The following is a 19,636-nucleotide window of genomic DNA, read 5'->3' as shown; positions in this document are numbered from 1 at the left end:
CTCAATAAAATTTTCAAATGCATTGTAGGTGACAGCATGGGTTTATTCTTTCCTGAGAAGTGGTCCAAAAGATGGTTAAGTTTTCAAAAAAATTTAGTCCGTGTTTAATCCATGTCATCAACTTGAAATTGAATGAATATTATTAAATAGGTGGCTATCGCACCGAAGACCTATAAATCAAAAAAAAGTTCGAGTAATCATTAGAGTGAAAATCGTTCTTTATAAGCATTACTTACCGTGCGTAGTATAGTACAATCAACTGGTATTACATTGTATGCAGTGAATTGGAAATTTTTATGTAACAACTCGAGTGAAAAAATTTTCAACTGCAAAATTCATAATAAAATCAATTTTTTTCCAAAACTATGAAGGGGAGGGGAAGGAGGCTTATATATAAGCCCATTTTGCCCCACCCTTCCTTAGATTTATGAGAAAGGTAGAGAAAATGGGGTAGCCAAAAAAATAAAAGATTTTTGTTTATTCCAAATGGCTGGATTTTCTCTTTTTGATGAAAAAAAATTTGGATATTCAAAATTATAAAAATTATCTAAAATTTAGGGGTTGCCCGTTTTGGCCCCAGGTCCCATTTTCCCCATCTTTCTATATAAATTAATTGTCATGTATACTTCATTTTTGACTTCTGGACTCATGAAACATTCGAACAAAATTTCCTGAATAACGCTGCTCGTTCTTTTTATCTAAAAAAAAAGAAATAGTTGTTGAAGGTATTATTGAAATAATAGTTTTAAATTGCACGGTAAGAAATGCATGGCGTTCAACACCATACTGGTATGTTCTCAAGACAGATACTAAAATAGTATGTGAAATATTCCAAGACAGTATTGTAACGAGTCCCAGAAGTATGCCGTTATTTACTATACTGTATAACACTGGAGCTATTATATTGCTCACACGTATGCATAGCAGGCACGGCAAAACAGTATGGCCCTGAGACCCATACTACAATGCCGAGGGTACAATGCTACTAGTTTTTCCGGCCATAATTTCTGGCGTGTCAATCAATGTATACTATCGTATTACCACCAAAAGATGTGCCATCAACTGATCCCATCAACAATTGATTTTTATCAACAACTAATTTACGAAATTTAACTTTTTATATTTACAACAGTGAATTTTAATTACTCATGTCATAGTAATGAATTAATAATTGATTATTTTATGAATTTGACAGTGGGATCAGTTGTCTGTGGGATCAATAATCGTGTGATTACTTGTCGGGGATCAGTTGTCATGGAACCCCACCAAAACTATATAGATGTCATTAGACTAGGCTTATCGGCCAAAAGCAATGTGGATACGGCAATGCAGTATGGGCCTGACGGCCAAACTGACATTGCGGCGTCCCCGCCAACTACTATTCCCGCAATGGTTGAATCATCTATGCACACAATTTTATAACCTACAAAAATCTTCGATACCATACAGTATGGCGTTCGAGCCCATACTGGCATAGTGATATCCGCAAAATATTTCTTACCGTGTGGATAATGCTATTTACAATGAAATTTAGTGATTCAATTCATGATTTCTGACCTGTTTACTAACTTTCGTAGCGCACACTGCAGTAGTTAATATAGGAAACAGTCTTGACATAATCCAAGCAATATTACCAATACGTCGAGTAGTGATATTTTCAGTTGAATATATGTCCAAGAAAGGTATCAACAAGTCATATATATTTAAGATAACGCAGACGATTGAGTACGGAATAATGTACAGAAAACCAAAGGAATAAAAATCAGCGATATCAGAACATAGCCTACACAAAATTGTATGACAACGTTTCAGTGCAAATATTTCGATAATACTCGTTTTATCCAGTGTATTTTTCTGAGTATTGTACACCCGAAACTGTAGTTCTATCGACTTTTTCAATTTCAAAAATCCGTCATTGCAACATTTCAATTTTTTCTCAATAATCGTCAGAAGTATTGCGTACTGTATTATTAAATAATTGAAAGCAAAGGTATGGAATGTGAACAAACACATAGTGCTGATAAATTTAGCATCAATGTACAAGGAAAGTATCATAATTATAACACACGGGATTGTATTGACGTAGCATATAAACAATAGTTCAATTTTTTCAAAGTCTGGCTTATAAATATGATGTAATTTTTTCATTGCGACATCGATATCCAAAAGTTGGTTCACCAGTTTTATTATTTTTTGTCGTTGCACAATGAATGATAACAACAAAATAATTAACACGCTATTGCCACTCAAACTTATCGCTAAGCTTAACGTTGCTGACAAATCCATATCATCTTTTGAATAGTAATCTTGAATGGTCGCGGGAATGTAAATAGAGTTAACAACAATAATTGCTATTATCAAAATTAAATTATAAAATGTATGAACTTCAGTGGGAACGAATGTTATTGCATCGGACTCAAATTTTTTTTTATCTACCGCATTATTGTTCGTTTTGTAAGTAAATGGAACGAATCCGAAAACATAGAAAATAAAAATCTGTATTTTTAACAGAAACATTTTTCCCGCGAATAATTTGGTCGCAATATTCCGAATGGGAAAAACTATCAGAATAAGTGGATTGCACTGAAAAAGGAGAAATTTACGGTCAATACTGTGAATACAATCCTACTTATCTAATGACTTAATCGATTAATGAGTATGTGAATAATTCAACAGATAAATGATGTAGATTAACGAAAGTGCAGTCTGTCTATTTTTATGATTGATTTGCAATATCATTAAGTACTCGAAGTGAAGTGTATGTTGCATATGAAGAAGTATGTTGCATAAACTGAACCCTTAACCTTAAAAGTTTAATGAAAACAATGAATGTATTGTAGGGTGAGCCAAAAAAACAAGCTATCGAATTTACGTCTTAAAAAGGACCTACACTGAAAAAAATAATCGCTAGCTGCTAGCGATTTTTTTCTTTAGCAGCTAGCGATTTTTAATCGTTAGCTGCAAGCGATTATTTCGCTAGCTGCTAGCGATTTTTTCTTTAGCAGCTAGCGATTAAAAATCGCTTGCTGGAAGCGATTTATTCGCTAGCAGGTAGCGATTAAATCGCTTCCAGCAAGCGATTTTTAATCGCTAGCTGCTAAAGAAAAAATCGCTTCCAGCTAGCGAAATAATCGCTTCCAGCAAGCGATTTTTAATCGCTAGCTGCTAAAGAAAAAATCGCTTCCAGCTAGCGAAATAATCGCTTCCAGCAAGCGATTTTTAATCGCTAGCTGCTAAAGAAAAAATCGCTTCCAGCTAGCGAAATAATCGCTTGCAGCTAACGATTTTTAATCGCTAGCTGCTAAAGAAAAAATCGCTAGCAGCTAGCGAAATAATCGCTTGCAGCTAATGATTAAAAATCGCTAGCTGCTAAAGAAAAAAATCGCTAGCAGCTAGCGATTATTTTTTTCAGTGTATATATCGAGAAAAAAATTCTCCCATTGGGCAAAATTTTTAGCTCAATTTTAAAAGATGTCGGTAGCTATTTGAAATTTCCCATTTAAATAACATGCAAAAAAATTTTTTTTGATTAAAAATATTATAACTTTTGAACCGTGTGAGACAAAAATTCGGCTCTAGAATATTCTTGTATGACATTAAATTTCTTTAAAAAAAGTCCTAGGAGTCGAATTTGTAAACTTGATATTTCGTATACTAACAGACCATCAAAGTCTAGAGTAAACAGAATCATACAAATTTAAGGCTTTGATATTAAAAATATCAATACTACGAGAAAATTTGTTCTACATGTAGTGCAATGAAATCACCAACAATATCCACGTTGTAACAAATAATATTTTGTTATCGATCACAATAAAAGAAAAGTATTTGGAAAATCCAAATAAAGCCTTAAATTTGTATGATTCTGTTTACTCTAGACTTTGATAGCCTGTTAGTATACGAAATATCAAGTTTACAAATTCGACTCCCAGGACTTTTTTTTAAGAAATTTAATCCCCTACAAGAATATTCTAGAGCCGAATTTTTGTCTCACACGGTTCAAAAGTTATAATATTTTTAATCAAAAAAAATTTTTTTGCATGTTATTTAAATGGGAAATTTCAAATAGCTACCGACATCTTTTAAAATTGAGCTAAAAATTTTGCCCAATGGGAGAATTTTTTTCTCGATATATAGGTCCTTTTTAAGACGTAAATTCGATAGCTTGTTTTTTTTGGCTCACCCTAATGTATTGGTCCCAAGCCCCTGGTTCAAGAGGTCACCACAGGGGATACCGAGCCCTTGGTCTAGATTTTCTATGGGACCCATAGAATTTCCTGATATCAGAAAAGTCTTCTGCAAGACCGCTAGCGCATAGAAGCGAACGAAAAATTATATTTTATAAATTTCTTTGTTATTATAAGCATTTCTGAACCACTGACTTTTAGTGACTTATTATAGTTTTAGTTATCGTTTTCTACAATAATTACTTTGATATTATTCCCTCATATTAAAGTTTCGTGACTACTTTATCTACCCGTAATTATTGATTATTTGAGTTTCAAATACATGCAACTGTACAGTTTTACTGCAGAAAGTTATCAGTTATTGCGTTTTCATAAAAACTCTAAAGTATTATAATTCTTAAAAAAACAAAATGTTTAAATTTATGGTGAATTCTTATATATTTTTTGTAACGATTACTCGAATCTATTCGATCGATGCGGTATCAGTAAACGATATTCAAGAAATAATTTCCTTTACCAATACCGTGACTTCATCGAGCTTAGAAGTACTGAATTCGTCGCATGATGTGAATACAAAATTACAATCGATAATCGATCAAATGAACAAAGTTCGCCAACAAATATCAACTTTGACTATACCCCAAGATGATCTTGTTTCTGCTCAAACAATGTCTTTACACAATATACCGCTGGAAGGAGATTTTGGAGATGCATTGAAAGCTTTTGAATCCAACATAGACCTGATTGACGATTTGTACCAAAAATTTATCTCCTACCTGGAAGACAGTAGTAATTTTGACTTCGACAAAGCTAAAGATGATTTCATCTCGAAAATAACGTATTTTGAAGCGGTAAATTTACCGAGTAATCTTGATAACATGCATCGAATTTTTGTTTCCATTGATGGCGACCCCAGTCTTCAAGACAAATTGATTAATCAAATTAATGTAAGCAATTAGATTATTATGTTTATTTATTCTCGTTTGGAATGCTATGGTGTCATAGTAAAGTCGGACCATATTGGCCACCCAATAGAAATTGAAATAAACATGCAAAAAGTGCTATGGCCGTAGTAAAATTTTCAATGGTTACAGTAACCAATAGACGCATTGGTTCCTGTGCGGTTTTTGACCCATTTGAGTGGATTCTATAAGAACTTTTGGACAGGGTAATTTTCGCATGTGTGTATTTCAAGCTCTATTAAGTGCCCTAGTGGAAATTTTTCGAAATTTTCTCTGAAAAAATCAGTTCTAGAATTCTAAAGACTTTTTCAAAGTTCTTAAGACTTTTTCAGAGTTATTCAGAGAAAAGTCCGAAAAATTTCCCCCAGGGTGGCCAAAATGGTCCAGCTTTACTATGACACCATAGTACTACAAGCTGTGTTCAAAATCACTCATGTAAACTAATAACGTTGTTAGGAAAGCGAGGATCAAGATTTGGAAAATTTAGTAGATGTTTCCTTAAATGAACTTTTATTCTTAATCAATAAGGTTATGGTAATTACTGAAATCAGAGGATTTGTCGTGACTGTGATGGCTTATGAACTATTGAATGCGTATGAGAATCGTAAGTAGAGGAATATTATTCAAAATAATAGGAATCGTAATAATGATTTTCTTTCTTTTTCAAATCCGACTTTTATTGAACTTATTTTCTATCTATAGACTCATGTGGGCCAAGTGCGCACACTTACCTACATTGCACACTTGCCCCACATGACTCTAATGTTAGTTACTTCTTGATTTTTCATTTTTCTCAGAAAATGTTACCATCGAAATCAATGAAGCTTCAGCACAACTTGTACTAAGATCAGAAGAGTATTTACTAGCAACATCAGATGCTATTCAACGCAATCTTTTGGTTGTACCAACTGATCCACCAGAACATATCCGAGGTAATAAATACCGATACTTATTATTAACAATGAAACATTCATTATTCACAAAACCAGTACCTATTCCACTAGGAGTAACGTACGAAGAATTAGAAAACTTTATTCAGGAAATAGTGATTGACGAAAGAGAAGGATTTGAAGAAAATAATTGTCGCAATAGTTGTGAAGATATTGACAGAGAAAACGGCACTGTTCGTCACAGTGAAACCCTCTATACCCCTGAGAAACCATGCTTCGGAAAGTTGTATCAATGTGGGAAAATTGGATCCGTAAAGCTATGTGAATTTTCAGTACGTTTTATTAAATTTGAACAATATACACACTGCAGAAAATTTTCGGCAAATTACTTAAAGTTATTAACAAGTTGAAATCAGTCATAAATATAACATCTGATTATCTTTATAAGCTAACTCATTTATATCCGTTAGTTTTACAATCCCGGGTAAAAATATTTGGCCGAAATCACGCTGAAACTATAGAAGTTTATTCAAAGAGACCTAAATTTGGCTGAAATTATGCATAAGTCATAGAATTTTTTTAGAAAAGGCCGAAAATACGCTGAAATTTTATTATTCTTAATAAACGGGCTGGAAATTGGCCGATAAATTGATTCGGTCGATTTTTGACAATAGTTCCTTTTTACCGAAATTATAAAAAGAAAAATTTCTAGAAACTCAATATAAAATAGAAAATTTTGTGTTCACTACTTGAGCTTTTTGTCGGCCACTTTTCGGCGGAGGAAAGATTTCATTACTTTTTTGGTTTGAAACTTTTTTACCCGGAATTCTTTAATTTTCCAATGATAAATGTCCTAAAAATTAAAATCACGATGTATTTCTTGTTAATAATTTTTATTTTATCGTCCATAACCCTGATTAAAAACTCCGATTGAAACCGCTGAATTCCGATTGAAATCCGATAGACTTTCAATCGGAATTCATTGGTTTCAATCGGAGTTTTCAATCAGGAAAGTCAATTACTTTCAAAGCTGAAAACTAAATTACTATTAGTCCACTACTATAACATTCTAATATTAATCCGTTGGTGAAAATACTATTTAGTCAGAAGATGAGTCTCCAAGACGTTATCAATGGATTGAATCTAATGACTTATTCTTCGGACCAAAGTCTAATTGTTCGGGTACAGAAAAGCACGTCGATGATTCAAGGTTGCGACTGTCTAAATGTGATATTTGTACCTGCACATGTATACAAGATTCGATTGTATTCAACAATGCTATTCGTGCTGTAAGCTTAGTGCCGCAGCAATCAGATGTTTCTGAAAATAAGTGACTACTTTACTTACAAAATATTAACCAATCACGTTTTGAATAACACCATTAATTTAAATACTTTATTAATCAGAGTCGTAACGGGCATTCGATTTCTTCAACAAGATAACATTATACACGTCCAAATAAAACAAGGCAAACTTTTGGGACTAAATGCAATAGAAACTGCAAGTAATGAATGGGTGCCCATAGAAAATACTCCGTATTTTACAGAAAAATTATATAACAGTTCTATAGATAATAATCCACATTCGAATGTAAATCAAAATTATTCTGTTCTATGGAATAAGCAAAAATCTATCAACTTAGACGATATCTCTGCTCCTATCGATACTGTCATTACGGGTGTGAAATTTTCTCATGAACTTCCTGACAAAGTTGATCATCATGGTCGATATTTGAGTCCACTTCAAATAGAAGTTCAAGTTACGCCATATGATTATGAAACCGGTCAGTTGAACCCAAATGATGGAGACATGTCTTATTGGATACTCCCAAAAGACGCGATAGAGCCTTCGGACGACTATAGCCGAGACAGGTAACAGACGATCCCCTGGCGAATCCGAATTACGGTACACGGTAAGAAATATTTTGCGGATACCACTATGCCAGTATGGGCTCGAACGCCATACTGTATGGTATCGAAGATTTTTATAGGTTATAAAATTGTGTGCATAGATGATTCAACCATTGCGGGAATAGTAACATTGGCGATAATTGGCGTGGACGCCGCAATGTCAGTATGGCCGTCAGGCCCTTACTGCATTGCCGTATCCACATTGCTTCTGGCAGATAAACCTAGTCTAACGACATCTACATAGTTTTGGTGGTAATACGATAGTATACATTGATTGATACGCCAGAAATTATGGCGGGAAAAACTAGTAGCATTGTGCCCTCGGCATTGCAGTATGGCTCTCAGGACCATGCTGTTTCGCCGTGCCTGCTATGCATACGTGTGAGCAATACAATAGCTCCAGTACTATACAGTATAGTAAATAACGCCATATTTCTGGGACTCGTTACAATACTGTCTTAGAATATTTCACATACTATTTTAGTATCTGTCTTGAGACCATACCAGCATGGTGTTGAACGTCATGCATTTCTTACCGAGTAATTACCGAAATTTGGATCCACTGGGGTTACTATCGAACTGCGCTATAGGATGAATACTTAAGCATTTCTTCAACAACCTGCTTGTTTTTTAATTTCTTACAGAAAAGAATTAACCCTACCGGGATTGGATAATCCAACCAAATACAGAATCAATAATCTTGACTCGACTCCGAACACGTTCGTAAGTTTTCAAGCGTCAGAAATGCAGAAAGATGCCAGTCAGACTACGATTCCTCTGATTGATATTCAAAAAGTCGAAAGCAAGATACCTTCATCTATTAACCAAATCGGTCTTATTCATAGAGGTTACGAAGGATCTGGAGGATTTTTGAGTTTTAAAATTGGTACTTCCGATGGATCGAACAACATAAAGACGACTATAACTGATGATCAGTTGAATAAGTACAAAGAAAATTATGAACAACCACTTGTCTATGATCCTCCTCGGGAATAAGTCAAACGTTATAATAAATTCGATATCTTTATAAGCACAAATAAATTTTAGATCCGTAAAAATTTAAATTAAGATCAAAGTAGACAAAAAATTGTTTTTATTATCAACGAAATAAATTATATGCTTAAAATTAATGGTATCTTTTTTTAACCTCGCTAGCGAAATTGCAAATTTTAGAAGAAGTTACAAAGCTAGTGTTTTCAGCCACATTTTTGAAAATCGTTCTTTCAAATGTAGTCTTTTAAAATTTTTAACCGGGAAATTTGAATTATTACGACTACGCACTCGGCGGTCAAATTGATAACTTGCAGCTTTTGTAACTGTTGACTACAAGTTTCTCAGAAAGTTGGCGTGAATTTACTGCCGCAACCTGTCGCCAATTTTCTAGGAAAAGTGACAATTTTCCATCAACTAATGGGATGCTAATTTTTGCTACCCAATTTCTCAGAAAGTTGCCATCAACTTACGGCAATGTCAATTTTTGCAGCCAATTTGGTGACAGATTGCGGCAGTAAATTGTCACCAGTTTGCTATCAGGGTCATTTTTATCCAATCAAAGCGGTGTTAAAAATGGACTCATTTTAACTCCGTGCGGTGGTAAAATCAAATTACACTGGTGTAGAAGGCGTAATTCAGCGGTGTTAAAATACCGGTGTTAAACCGGGGTTAACTGCGTCCGCTCAGAGTATTAATTTTAGGAAGCTTATAAAACGCAAAAAATATCTTGACACACACACACACACGCACTCAAACACGCGCACACACACACATATGCACACATTCCCAAAGTAAAATATTTTAACACCGTTAAAGAATATTTACATCGGCGGCGGTATTATTTTCACACCGCTTTCGGTGTTGAAATTTAACACCGCCAATTTTAACACCTACACCGCTTGGATTTACCCCGGTGATTTTTTACAGTGTATAATTAACCGACAAAAATAATTTATTCGAGCATAAATGAAGTGTATCAATTATTTATTTCAGCGATACTTATTAACGAGTTATCAAATTGAGAAGCTAATAAGCTGACGTAAGTTTAATATCTTGACTGGGGCAGCCATGCAGAAGTAATAGGACGTTGTCAAGTAATAAAACAAAAATCAAACTGATAACAAAATTTATTTAACTGCTTTAAAATAATAAAAATTACTGTCATTAGCTGATTGTCATTATTAATATAAAATAATTTACAATAAAACATGATACAAGACACTCTTACATCATTACATCAATTCTTGTTTTCCTCAAACGCTTTAACGAAGTATTTATAATACGATTTAGTTTTTTTCGCAATGTCCATTACAACCAATACATCAAAATATTTAATATGATCAACCAAAAACTTCATGGTCCGTTCGTGAAACTCCGGCGTATTGCATTCAGACGTAATGTTTAAAATAGATATAACATTGTTGATCTTTAAATTGCGACATAACTTATCGCTGCAATATTTTTTCAACATTTCAATCTGATATTTGTCCGCTGCAACAAGAACTTTAGCAATTCGTTGGTTGTCTATTTTATGAGTTAATTTTCCAGTATACATATACCTCAATATATCAGTCATTATAGCGAATTCGACATCGGGTATGCTAATTTCTTGTGACCGTGCACTTGCGGTTTTTGGATCCGCTTTGACCATTGCGCAAATAATGGGACTGAATTCCGACAGTATCACTTTGTGCGCATACAATAATTTGTACCCAATACGTAACGTGACGTCACTTCTGATCGAGGAAAACAAATATCTGGGTGTAAGCCAAACCAGGCTATCCAACGTCAAAATATGACGTTTCGCTACTTCCGACTTAATGAAACCATACCACGTAATATCACATTTAATGTCTGATTTATCATTATAATTAGACTCACAAAAACAAAAAACACGTGTGTAATCCGTCCAACATGAAGTTTTGTACGTGAACGATAAATTATTAATTGTTATCGTTACATCTGCCTTAGCATATTTATATTGGCTTATTTGCTGTACTTGAATGTGTAGTACATAATAATTGTTCGAGTATTTAGCGCGATGTGCTTTTATACGAAACTTTACATTGCCATGATTTTTAATGGTAAAAAAATCCGAGTATACTACGTCATTTTGTTTGTACGGAACAGAGCACCATGTAAAAGTTTCACGTACACTTGAATTATCTTCATAACTCATTTTAAAAATACAAAGCAAACTTAATATGATAACATTTACTATCGTTCGTTTTCGATGTCACTTTATTACTTGCATTGCTGTTACTAACTTTGTTAAATATTTTTAAAATACCACTGCCGTTAAATATCGAGTCCAAATAATGGCTTCAGATAATACACGTTGAGGTAACAAATACTTTCAAAAATAATTATCGATGACTAATATATATGTATATATGTATATATATTTATATAAACGTGTATATCTATATTTATTTATTTATTTACTTGTCTACGACTAAAGTTATTTTTTTAAAACGCTAACTATAGACCTTGCGGCTTATCATTGGCTTATGACATCACGATTTTTTTTTATAGAAAATAGCAGATTAATAGGAAATAATTTTCACGATTTATTTTACAATAGCAATTATTTATTTTTATATTTTTTTGAATGAGGCAGAGTTACTTCTTGTGCTCAAGTTTCGTAAACAGTGATAGTAGATAATAAATCAATTAGTATGGTCTTATCAATAGTAATTAACTTGAATGAGTATTTCATGACTATAAAGTGTATTCTAAGGCGAGGAAAAAAATTAATGTATTGTAAATGTTTCCTTATAACGATAAATAGTTTAAGTTACAATGAAACTATCGGCAGTATTTGGTATTTTTGATGCGTAAATTATAAAAAAAATATCAATTGAAGTGTATATTAGAACGATAGTGAGTATATTTTTAAATGATAACCTATACATAAGTTTTTTCAAGGTTTGCACAAGCCTGCTCTCAACCCACGTAATGATTCTCATCATAAGTTGCTGGTCAAAGCACTGATCACAAGAATCTTTTGATAGATACTACGTAGACTTGCTCAAGATGACGTACACAAGACAATCTTGTAGTAATCTTGTACTATTTTTATGAAAGTATCTTGGGAAAGACCCTAGGTGTCTACGTCTTTATATACCTATCAATTTGTCAAAAGATATTAATGCGAGATTCTAAGACAAGATTGCTGCAGGACTTGCACATGATATTGTACAAAAGAACATTGAAGATGTCTTGCTCAAGATGTGTTAGTAAATTTACTTAGGCGTATCTTGAGCGAGTCTTGCAACAGAAATTACTTACAGACACTAACGCACATTTTGCGCCAGATCTACTCCAGAAGTGTCATATCACACTCTATATATCTGACTTCTATCTCTGTCACTTTACCCAAGGATCCTGTATCGTATGCCAATGGAGGGGAAAAGTGACAGACAGAAATGAGACAGACAGTGCAATGACACTTCTGGAGCAGATCTGGCGCAAGATATGCGTTGGTATATGCAAGCAATTTCTGGTGCAAGATTAGCTCAAGTCACTGTACCAATGCACCTTGAGCAAAATATCTTCAATATTCTTGTCCAATTCTTCAAGTACAGCATAAAACAAAGTTTTTTTTTAAGTCTCGGACAAGACTTGCAATTTGAAACTTTGTACCAGTGTCTGCAGCAGGATTCATAGTTATGTAAAGACGTAGAGAATTAGTGTTCTGGTGACCAGATTTGGACACGATTGCTATAAGATTGTTACATGGGAAGGTCGATAGTTTCTAGCGCCACTCACCTATGGGTCTTGCTACAGATATTCGGGCAGATTTGAATTGCAAGTCTTATGCCAGCCTTACGCAAGAATTCTGGTGAAGTTATTATTTAATTCTAGGGGAAAATCGGCACCAGATGTGGAATCTACCTTGCGCATGGTTTGCTCAAGATCTGCGCAAGTTAAAACTGGTGGGGGAAGGAATAGTATAGAAAGTAACGCGCGTCTTGAGCAGATCTTGAAGAACCATGCGCAGATTTCTTGCGCAAGAAATGCGTCAGATACTTTTGGCTGCACCATGTTAGAAATATCTGCAATATTCTTGCCTACAATACCATGAGCAAATCATACACAGTTTTTAAGTCTGTTCCTTGCTACACCATCTTGCGCAAGACATATGCGTAGAAGAAGACACTAGTAACTATGGGCCTTGGACAAGGCTCTTACACAAGAATACTTTTTTTTTGAATCATACAAAATGATAGATTGCCTATTTCAATGCGTCAAAAATTTACGAAAATTACGCAGCTCTATTAATTGCATTTTTTCATTACTCACAACAGAGCAATCAATATCTCAAAACAGTTTGTTATCGTTATCACAAATCTGATCGCTCTTCCATCATTCAATAATTCAAGCCAAGTAATCACATGATGTAAAAATGGCGGAAATATTTTATTATCGACGGTATACATTAGATTTATGACTTCATTGCAATATTCTCATTATTCATAATTTTTTACGAATCACAACGAAAACTTTTCTCAGCTGAAGAATTTCATAATTTTCATCAGCAAAATTAATTATAATTATGATGCTACGAAATATTCAAGTTTTTTTCATTTTAATCGGATTTGCTCCATTTAAAATTGACAAACATGGAAATTCTAAACTATCTTACAAATACACTCAAATTTTGAAATACTACAATTTCATATTAATATTCGGTCTAATTGTCATAAATATTTATGTCCTACCCAATGTATTCAGAGACCTGTACAAAGAAAAGCAGACGGTCTTTTCAAGATTATTGGGATTAGTGCTGAGCTATCTTTCAACAATAGTTATAATTACATTGTTTATTATGTTCTCGGTACAACAACAGAAATTGATCAAAATGACGAATCAGTTTTTTGATGTCGATTACACCTTAAAACGATTGCGAGACATGGATACATTAGATACTGATACAATCAAATTATCATGGATATTTTATGGTAACATAGTTTTTTGTACTTGTGTCATTATTAGTGAACTATTTTTGAACGAACAATTTTTCACATCGTTTTTCTTGTACATTTACCAAAGTATTCTATTGAGTTTTCACGCAAACGAATATGCTATTGCATTGGCAATGATCGAAAAAAAATTCAAAAGCATCAACAATAAGTTTTTGAAATTGAAGCATTCCATAAATGCACACCTACAAAGTGGCAGTCTCAGAAAATTTAGCGTGCGTAAGAAGTATATTGTTGAAGTAATTGCGTTGAAACGCTGTCATGCGAAGCTGTATGACTTGTGTTCAAAAATTTCAAATTTCTATTCTTTTGGAATGCTGTTCATTATACCGCGCTGTGTTGCATGTATAATTATATACATTTATGACTTGTTAATACCCTTTATCAAATATTATATGTTTTCAAATTTGATTCTACGACGAGCGAGTCAGTATGCGTGGATTTCGATGACATTGTTCTCAATATTGATTGTTGCTATGATGGCAACTGAAATTCAAAAACAGGTGAGTGATTTTGATTTTATTTTGATTAGTCTTCGAATGTCGGAAACTCGATAGAAGCTTCCGATTGTTGCAAAAGGCGTCTAAATCGGATTATCCGATCACGTGATATCATATGATATCTGAATTGAGACTTATCTGACAAAAACTGACAAATGAGGACTAAATTAGTCCAAAATCTACAGTTGAGGCCAAAATCCGGAATTGTTAGATTCGGAAATATCGCAATTTCGATATTTACCAAATAACTGTTATTCGCTACGTTTTCTAAATATTTTCAAAAATACGAACTTATATTCGAAGATTTTATAATAGCAGTTTCTTGCCAAGTATTTTTTAAATTGAGCTCGAAAACAGTAGTATAGTTATTAGTTTGATTTTTTAGTTAACTCTCACTATTCAGAAATCGTGTCGCAATTTTTGTTGTAACTATTGACATTTAGTAATTTTTTTACAGATAAAAAAGACTGGTATTATCATTCAAGAAATTTTACACGAATGTTTAATGAGCCCAGAAATAAGAAATGAAGTGAATATTAATTTCCCAGACTAGTTTTTATTTATTTTTTTTAAGTACTATAAAAATTGTTAACTTTTCAGTTTAAAATTTTTTCACTCGAATTGCTGCATCAAAATTTTCAATTTACTGCTTATAATATTATCCCAGTTGATTGTTCGGTCTTAAGAATGGTTGGTAATTATTTCTTATATTCTGGTTAAATATATATAATATATATAAAATAATCCTTATAATTTTCATACATTCGTTTTATATTCTTACACAGATTTTTGGCGCAATAGCAACTTATTTGATCATATTTATTCAATTTCAAGTTGATAAAACAAAAAATTGAATTTCGAAATAGAAAAAGCTGAGAAATATTATAGCGGTATGCTTCTGAATAACTTTTTCGACAATCGGTGTAAATATTTTAGAACACATCGCATTTTTGATGAACTGATGCAACGAAAAGTCAGTGGGCTGCATTAAAAATTACACCAGCAGCAATCGATTTATTTCAACCAGACACCTCACCCTGATTAAACAACTGAATTCGATCGAATTAAACAGAATTAAATTTTTAATTCTATTTAATTCAGATAAATTCTGTTAATTCGGTACCTAACTTAAAAATGAATTCTGTCTAATTCGGCTGGAAAACCAGAATTTGTCCAAATTAAAACGAATTTAAATAATTTTAATCGGTTTAATTCTGATTAATTCGAAAATAATTCTCGAATTTCCGGTTCTGAATCCGAATTAAACTGAATTATAACGAATTTGAAATTTTTAAATCGGTTTTATTCTGTTCAATTCAAATTCAAATTTTCAACTCAGTTGAATTCTGTTTTGCAGAATTCGACAGAACATAACAGAATTAAAATTTTTAATTCGGTCGAATTCAGTTGTTTAATCAGGGCAGGCTGCGAATTTTTGATTGGTTGTTTCGCACCTCAAAATGCAGTGAATGAACACTTGTTAAATTCGATTTATATACTTAATAATCTTTGTTTCGTATTCTTAATACTGAATAAAAGCACGAAATAAAATATTAGTAATTATAGACTTTGTTCAAACAATGGACAGACACAGAGTTTTCAATATTTTACGCTAATTACTGCATGTTGGAATAAAATCACAACAATACTGTTTTCATACGGTAAGAGTAAAAATATGGTGTCCGCTCTATGACAAAACTTCTTTATGAAGAAAAATAATAATGAGAATTTGGCTGATTGTTGTAAGCAGGACTATTATTATAACTCGTACAGACTAATTTTTCAAGAATTAGGTGCTAAGATGAGTAGAACAGTGGAAATTTTTGGTAAGAATTGTAATATATTATGGAAATGGTTCCCATATCGTATGGTAACAGGTTTGTTTCAAATATCGATTACAGGAATGGCGCCCATAGAAATTATGGTAACTATTCTTATCAATTTTGGTTTCATTCCTATTTAATATCGGCATGGTTCCTGTAAAATTATGGTAATCGTTATCATGGTATGATAGTAACTGTTACATGCTGTTAATGTAGCTGATATCGCAGACTATGGTAACTGTTACCGTATACCATAGTAAATGTTACCATCTGTTACGGTAATAATTCACATAATGTATGGTAAAAGTTACCATGATATGATGGTAATGATTACCACCGTATCATGGTAATTATTACCATAATATATGGCAACAATTACCATAATATTTAAAAATTCCTCACGCTATGGGAATCATTACCATAATATTATGATAATCATTACCATACTACCATAGTAATCATTACCGTGTTTTTTTTTTTTTGAGTTTGATCTTAAACTGTTTAGCAATAATTTTCACTAAAAATGTAATGTGTGGAGCCATCTATTACTAAGCTTTAAAAATTCTTCGCTATCACATATTGTTAGAGTAGATTTCCAAATCGAAAGTGTTTTCTGTTCATATTAGATTAAAGTATACATGATACAACATCTTTTTGCTCGTGTACTATTCCACAGTTGTCAATGTGCCAACAATTCTTGCCCCCTAACGATAAATACTTTCGAATCTGAAGTTGTTTCCAGACTTACCGTCAGTAGTCGGTCAGAGCGAAAACCATAACTCCCCGATAGATGGAGGGCACAACAAGATATGACCGTAAACTGCTAGAATGAAAGAATAATTGAATTTCATCACGTTAGGTGCGTGAAATTCGAATGTCCCACCAGATGATTTCACGTGGCAAAGTAGAAACTCCATAAAAACTTATATTTTTTAAAAATGAAAGCAATATTTTCAAACACGAAATTATTGTAGATTCAAGATTATATCCTGCTGTCATTCTATATAGTACGTGTGAATTATAGTATGTCGACAATAATTATAGTATGGTTGCCAACACTGTTGTTTAATGACAAGGGTTCAGGAGCCGAAGAAAAATAATAATGAGTGAATGTACTGTCCACCCAGCCAGTTACTTATCATTATTAACATTTTAAACTTCTCTCTATAAATCGACGGTTTTAGAAAACTTCGGTCATTTTCGTTGTCATCCGTATTTTCAAAAATCGAATTTTCATCAAATGTCGACAGTTTGTGTTCCTAGGAAGCTATTCTGACTATTTTCAAAATAGTTTATGCGTGCGCGCACCTTCTAGACCCAATACTGCAATTCCGAATGAAAAAACAATATATGGTTAAAATATATAAAATCATATATGTTTGCAACAAAAAACATATGATATATTATATTGTATATTATAAAAAATCATATAGAGATTTTGGTCGATTTAATATAAAAATATATACAGTAGTGAATATATGTATTCCATATATGTAACTTATATGTTTTTTATATTAAGCTATATATACATTTACATTTACCTTATAATATATTGTATTGATATATTTCCTTTTATATTCAAAAAATATAAAATTTTTATATGAAATGAAATATATGGTAGCATATAATTTATATTATATATGACACCATATATTTTCTTTGTTATATTTAAGCATATATTTTATTCGGTGTATGTATATGCATATGGGTATATATATTCGCATCAAATTAACTAATTTTGAAAATTTTAACTGCAATTTAAAGAGTATATTAAAATTTATATCTAATTTAATTGGAGTTGGTCATACGAATAAGAAACTTTTTTTTTCCATACACAATATAAATATATGTTTTTATATATGATCAGAATATATTTTTCGTATATGATAGAAATATATATTTTTATGCATGATAAAAATATAGTTTTCGTATATGACAAGAATATATATTTTCATATATGATAAAAATATATTTTTTGTATATGATTGACATATATATTTTATATATGCTAAACATATACGGACTCATATATGATGAATATTATATTTTTTAATATAAAAAAAAATATATCAGAAAATATAGTTAAATTGGCCACATATATTTTCTGATATTTATCATATATTTTGACCATATATGTTATTTTCATACGGGTATAACGAAACTCTGCAATAATAAAAGTACAGATTTTAAAAGATAATATTTCAAAATAAATAATTCGGAAAGTCCGAAGTGGGAATCGAACCCAGACCCATTCGGTTACGCGCCGAGTGCACTTCCGGTCACGTGACATACACTACGACCAGCCGTTTATGTTTCTTTCTTCTTATTCCGAGCCCATCGCATCCGCTACTTAATAACTACCACGTCCCATTTGTCAGCATATTACTCTTCTCTTTCTTTATTTTTATTTCCTTCTTTTATTTATTTATTTCATTCTATTAATCCTTTTTTTTGTTTATATTTAATTTATAATTTATCTCCATTTTCTACTATTTCTCGGGCCAGTTATTTTATTTTTTATTCGATATACTGCCGTCTTATTTTAAAGCTCCGAAGTGAGACTGAGACCTGTGTTGCGGTGAAAAATACGTGCGCGAGAATATCGAGAGAAGTAATAGAAGAAAGAGGATTACAATAAAAAGGAACAAGAGAGAGAGGGAAAAAAAGAGAGAGAATATAACTACTATAGTCTCGATAACGTAGAGGTCGAATTCCAATGTCTAGGAAGAGGATTTCCGGTGTAATCTGCTTTGGGTTCGTTTACACTATGCATCAAGGCGTTTTAAACAGAGAAAAAGTGAGCAAAGAAAAGAGAAGAAAAAAATATGGCAAGGCAAAAAGAGAGCAGGATAAGAAGATGATCTATATAGAAGAGGAAAACAAATTGAGAGGTCAGAGAAGCGACTAATGATAAAGTTTCTGATGTATACTGCTAAGAATAAAGGAGATAATGATGGAATAAGAAGGGATAACATAGTTGTTAAGGTATGGGGAATTATTGCGTGGGAATCGGCTGTATTTATTAATCTTGGCAACGTTTTCACCAGCCTGCTATGAAAATTGTTAATTTTTCACAAGATTATACACCGTAAAAAAACCGGCTAAGTCCAGTCGGTGTAGGTGTTAAATTTAAACGCTGAAAGCGGTGTTAAAATAACTGCCATCGGTGTAAATATTCTTTCCCGGTGTTAAAATATTTTTCGGTGGTGAAAATATTTTACTTAAGTAATTAATTTTTATTAATTAATTATATTATTGGTGATTGAAATGGTGGGGGTGAAATTGTGTAATTTTTAAATAAATTACATAAAACATAAAATAAGTACGTAGCAAAATAATATATTAATTAATTAATAATAATTTTTCTGTGGAAATAAAATTTGAAA

The 19,636-nt window shown here is 32.4% G+C and overlaps 4 protein-coding genes across 5 annotated transcripts; 2 read left to right on the top strand and 2 right to left on the bottom strand.

The window, feature by feature from the left end:
* Window positions 1-29: 29 nt before the first annotated feature.
* Window positions 30-4,351, bottom strand: LOC130672201 (putative gustatory receptor 28a). Of its 2 annotated transcripts, XM_057476620.1 has the most exons (5): window positions 4,184-4,351; window positions 1,558-2,583; window positions 627-698; window positions 237-326; window positions 30-170 (listed from the first exon to the last, which is right to left on the bottom strand). In XM_057476620.1, the coding sequence occupies exons 2-5, from the start codon at window positions 2,515-2,517 to the stop codon at window positions 105-107; spliced, it is 1,188 nt and encodes a 395-aa protein (XP_057332603.1). In that variant the 5' UTR covers window positions 2,518-2,583; window positions 4,184-4,351; the 3' UTR covers window positions 30-104. The 2 variants fall into 2 exon arrangements, with proteins under 2 accessions (XP_057332603.1, XP_057332596.1); XM_057476613.1 differs by lacking the exon at window positions 4,184-4,351 and having other exon boundaries at window positions 1,558-2,791.
* Window positions 4,352-4,517: 166 nt separating this feature from the next.
* On the top strand, window positions 4,518-9,065 carry LOC130672194 (uncharacterized). Its single transcript, XM_057476599.1, has 7 exons — window positions 4,518-5,134; window positions 5,606-5,753; window positions 5,947-6,081; window positions 6,154-6,371; window positions 7,143-7,369; window positions 7,446-7,910; window positions 8,594-9,065. Exons 1-7 carry the CDS (start codon window positions 4,598-4,600, stop codon window positions 8,943-8,945), a joined length of 2,082 nt encoding a protein of 693 aa, XP_057332582.1. The 5' UTR covers window positions 4,518-4,597; the 3' UTR covers window positions 8,946-9,065.
* A 1,114-nt stretch (window positions 9,066-10,179) lies between these two features.
* On the bottom strand, window positions 10,180-11,121 carry LOC130678550 (uncharacterized). Its single transcript, XM_057485823.1, has one exon. It carries the CDS (start codon window positions 11,119-11,121, stop codon window positions 10,180-10,182), a length of 942 nt encoding a protein of 313 aa, XP_057341806.1.
* A 606-nt stretch (window positions 11,122-11,727) lies between these two features.
* On the top strand, window positions 11,728-15,996 carry LOC130672212 (putative gustatory receptor 28b). Its single transcript, XM_057476631.1, has 5 exons — window positions 11,728-11,825; window positions 13,795-14,430; window positions 14,885-14,956; window positions 15,028-15,117; window positions 15,213-15,996. Exons 2-5 carry the CDS (start codon window positions 13,807-13,809, stop codon window positions 15,279-15,281), a joined length of 855 nt encoding a protein of 284 aa, XP_057332614.1. The 5' UTR covers window positions 11,728-11,825; window positions 13,795-13,806; the 3' UTR covers window positions 15,282-15,996.
* Window positions 15,997-19,636: the final 3,640 nt, after the last annotated feature.

The sequence above is a fragment of the Microplitis mediator genome, chromosome 1, assembly GCF_029852145.1.
Source record: "Microplitis mediator isolate UGA2020A chromosome 1, iyMicMedi2.1, whole genome shotgun sequence".
Lineage (NCBI taxonomy): Eukaryota > Metazoa > Arthropoda > Insecta > Hymenoptera > Braconidae > Microplitis > Microplitis mediator.
The sequence above is the reverse complement of the archived record's forward strand: the minus strand, read 5'-3'. Positions and strand labels throughout refer to the sequence as shown.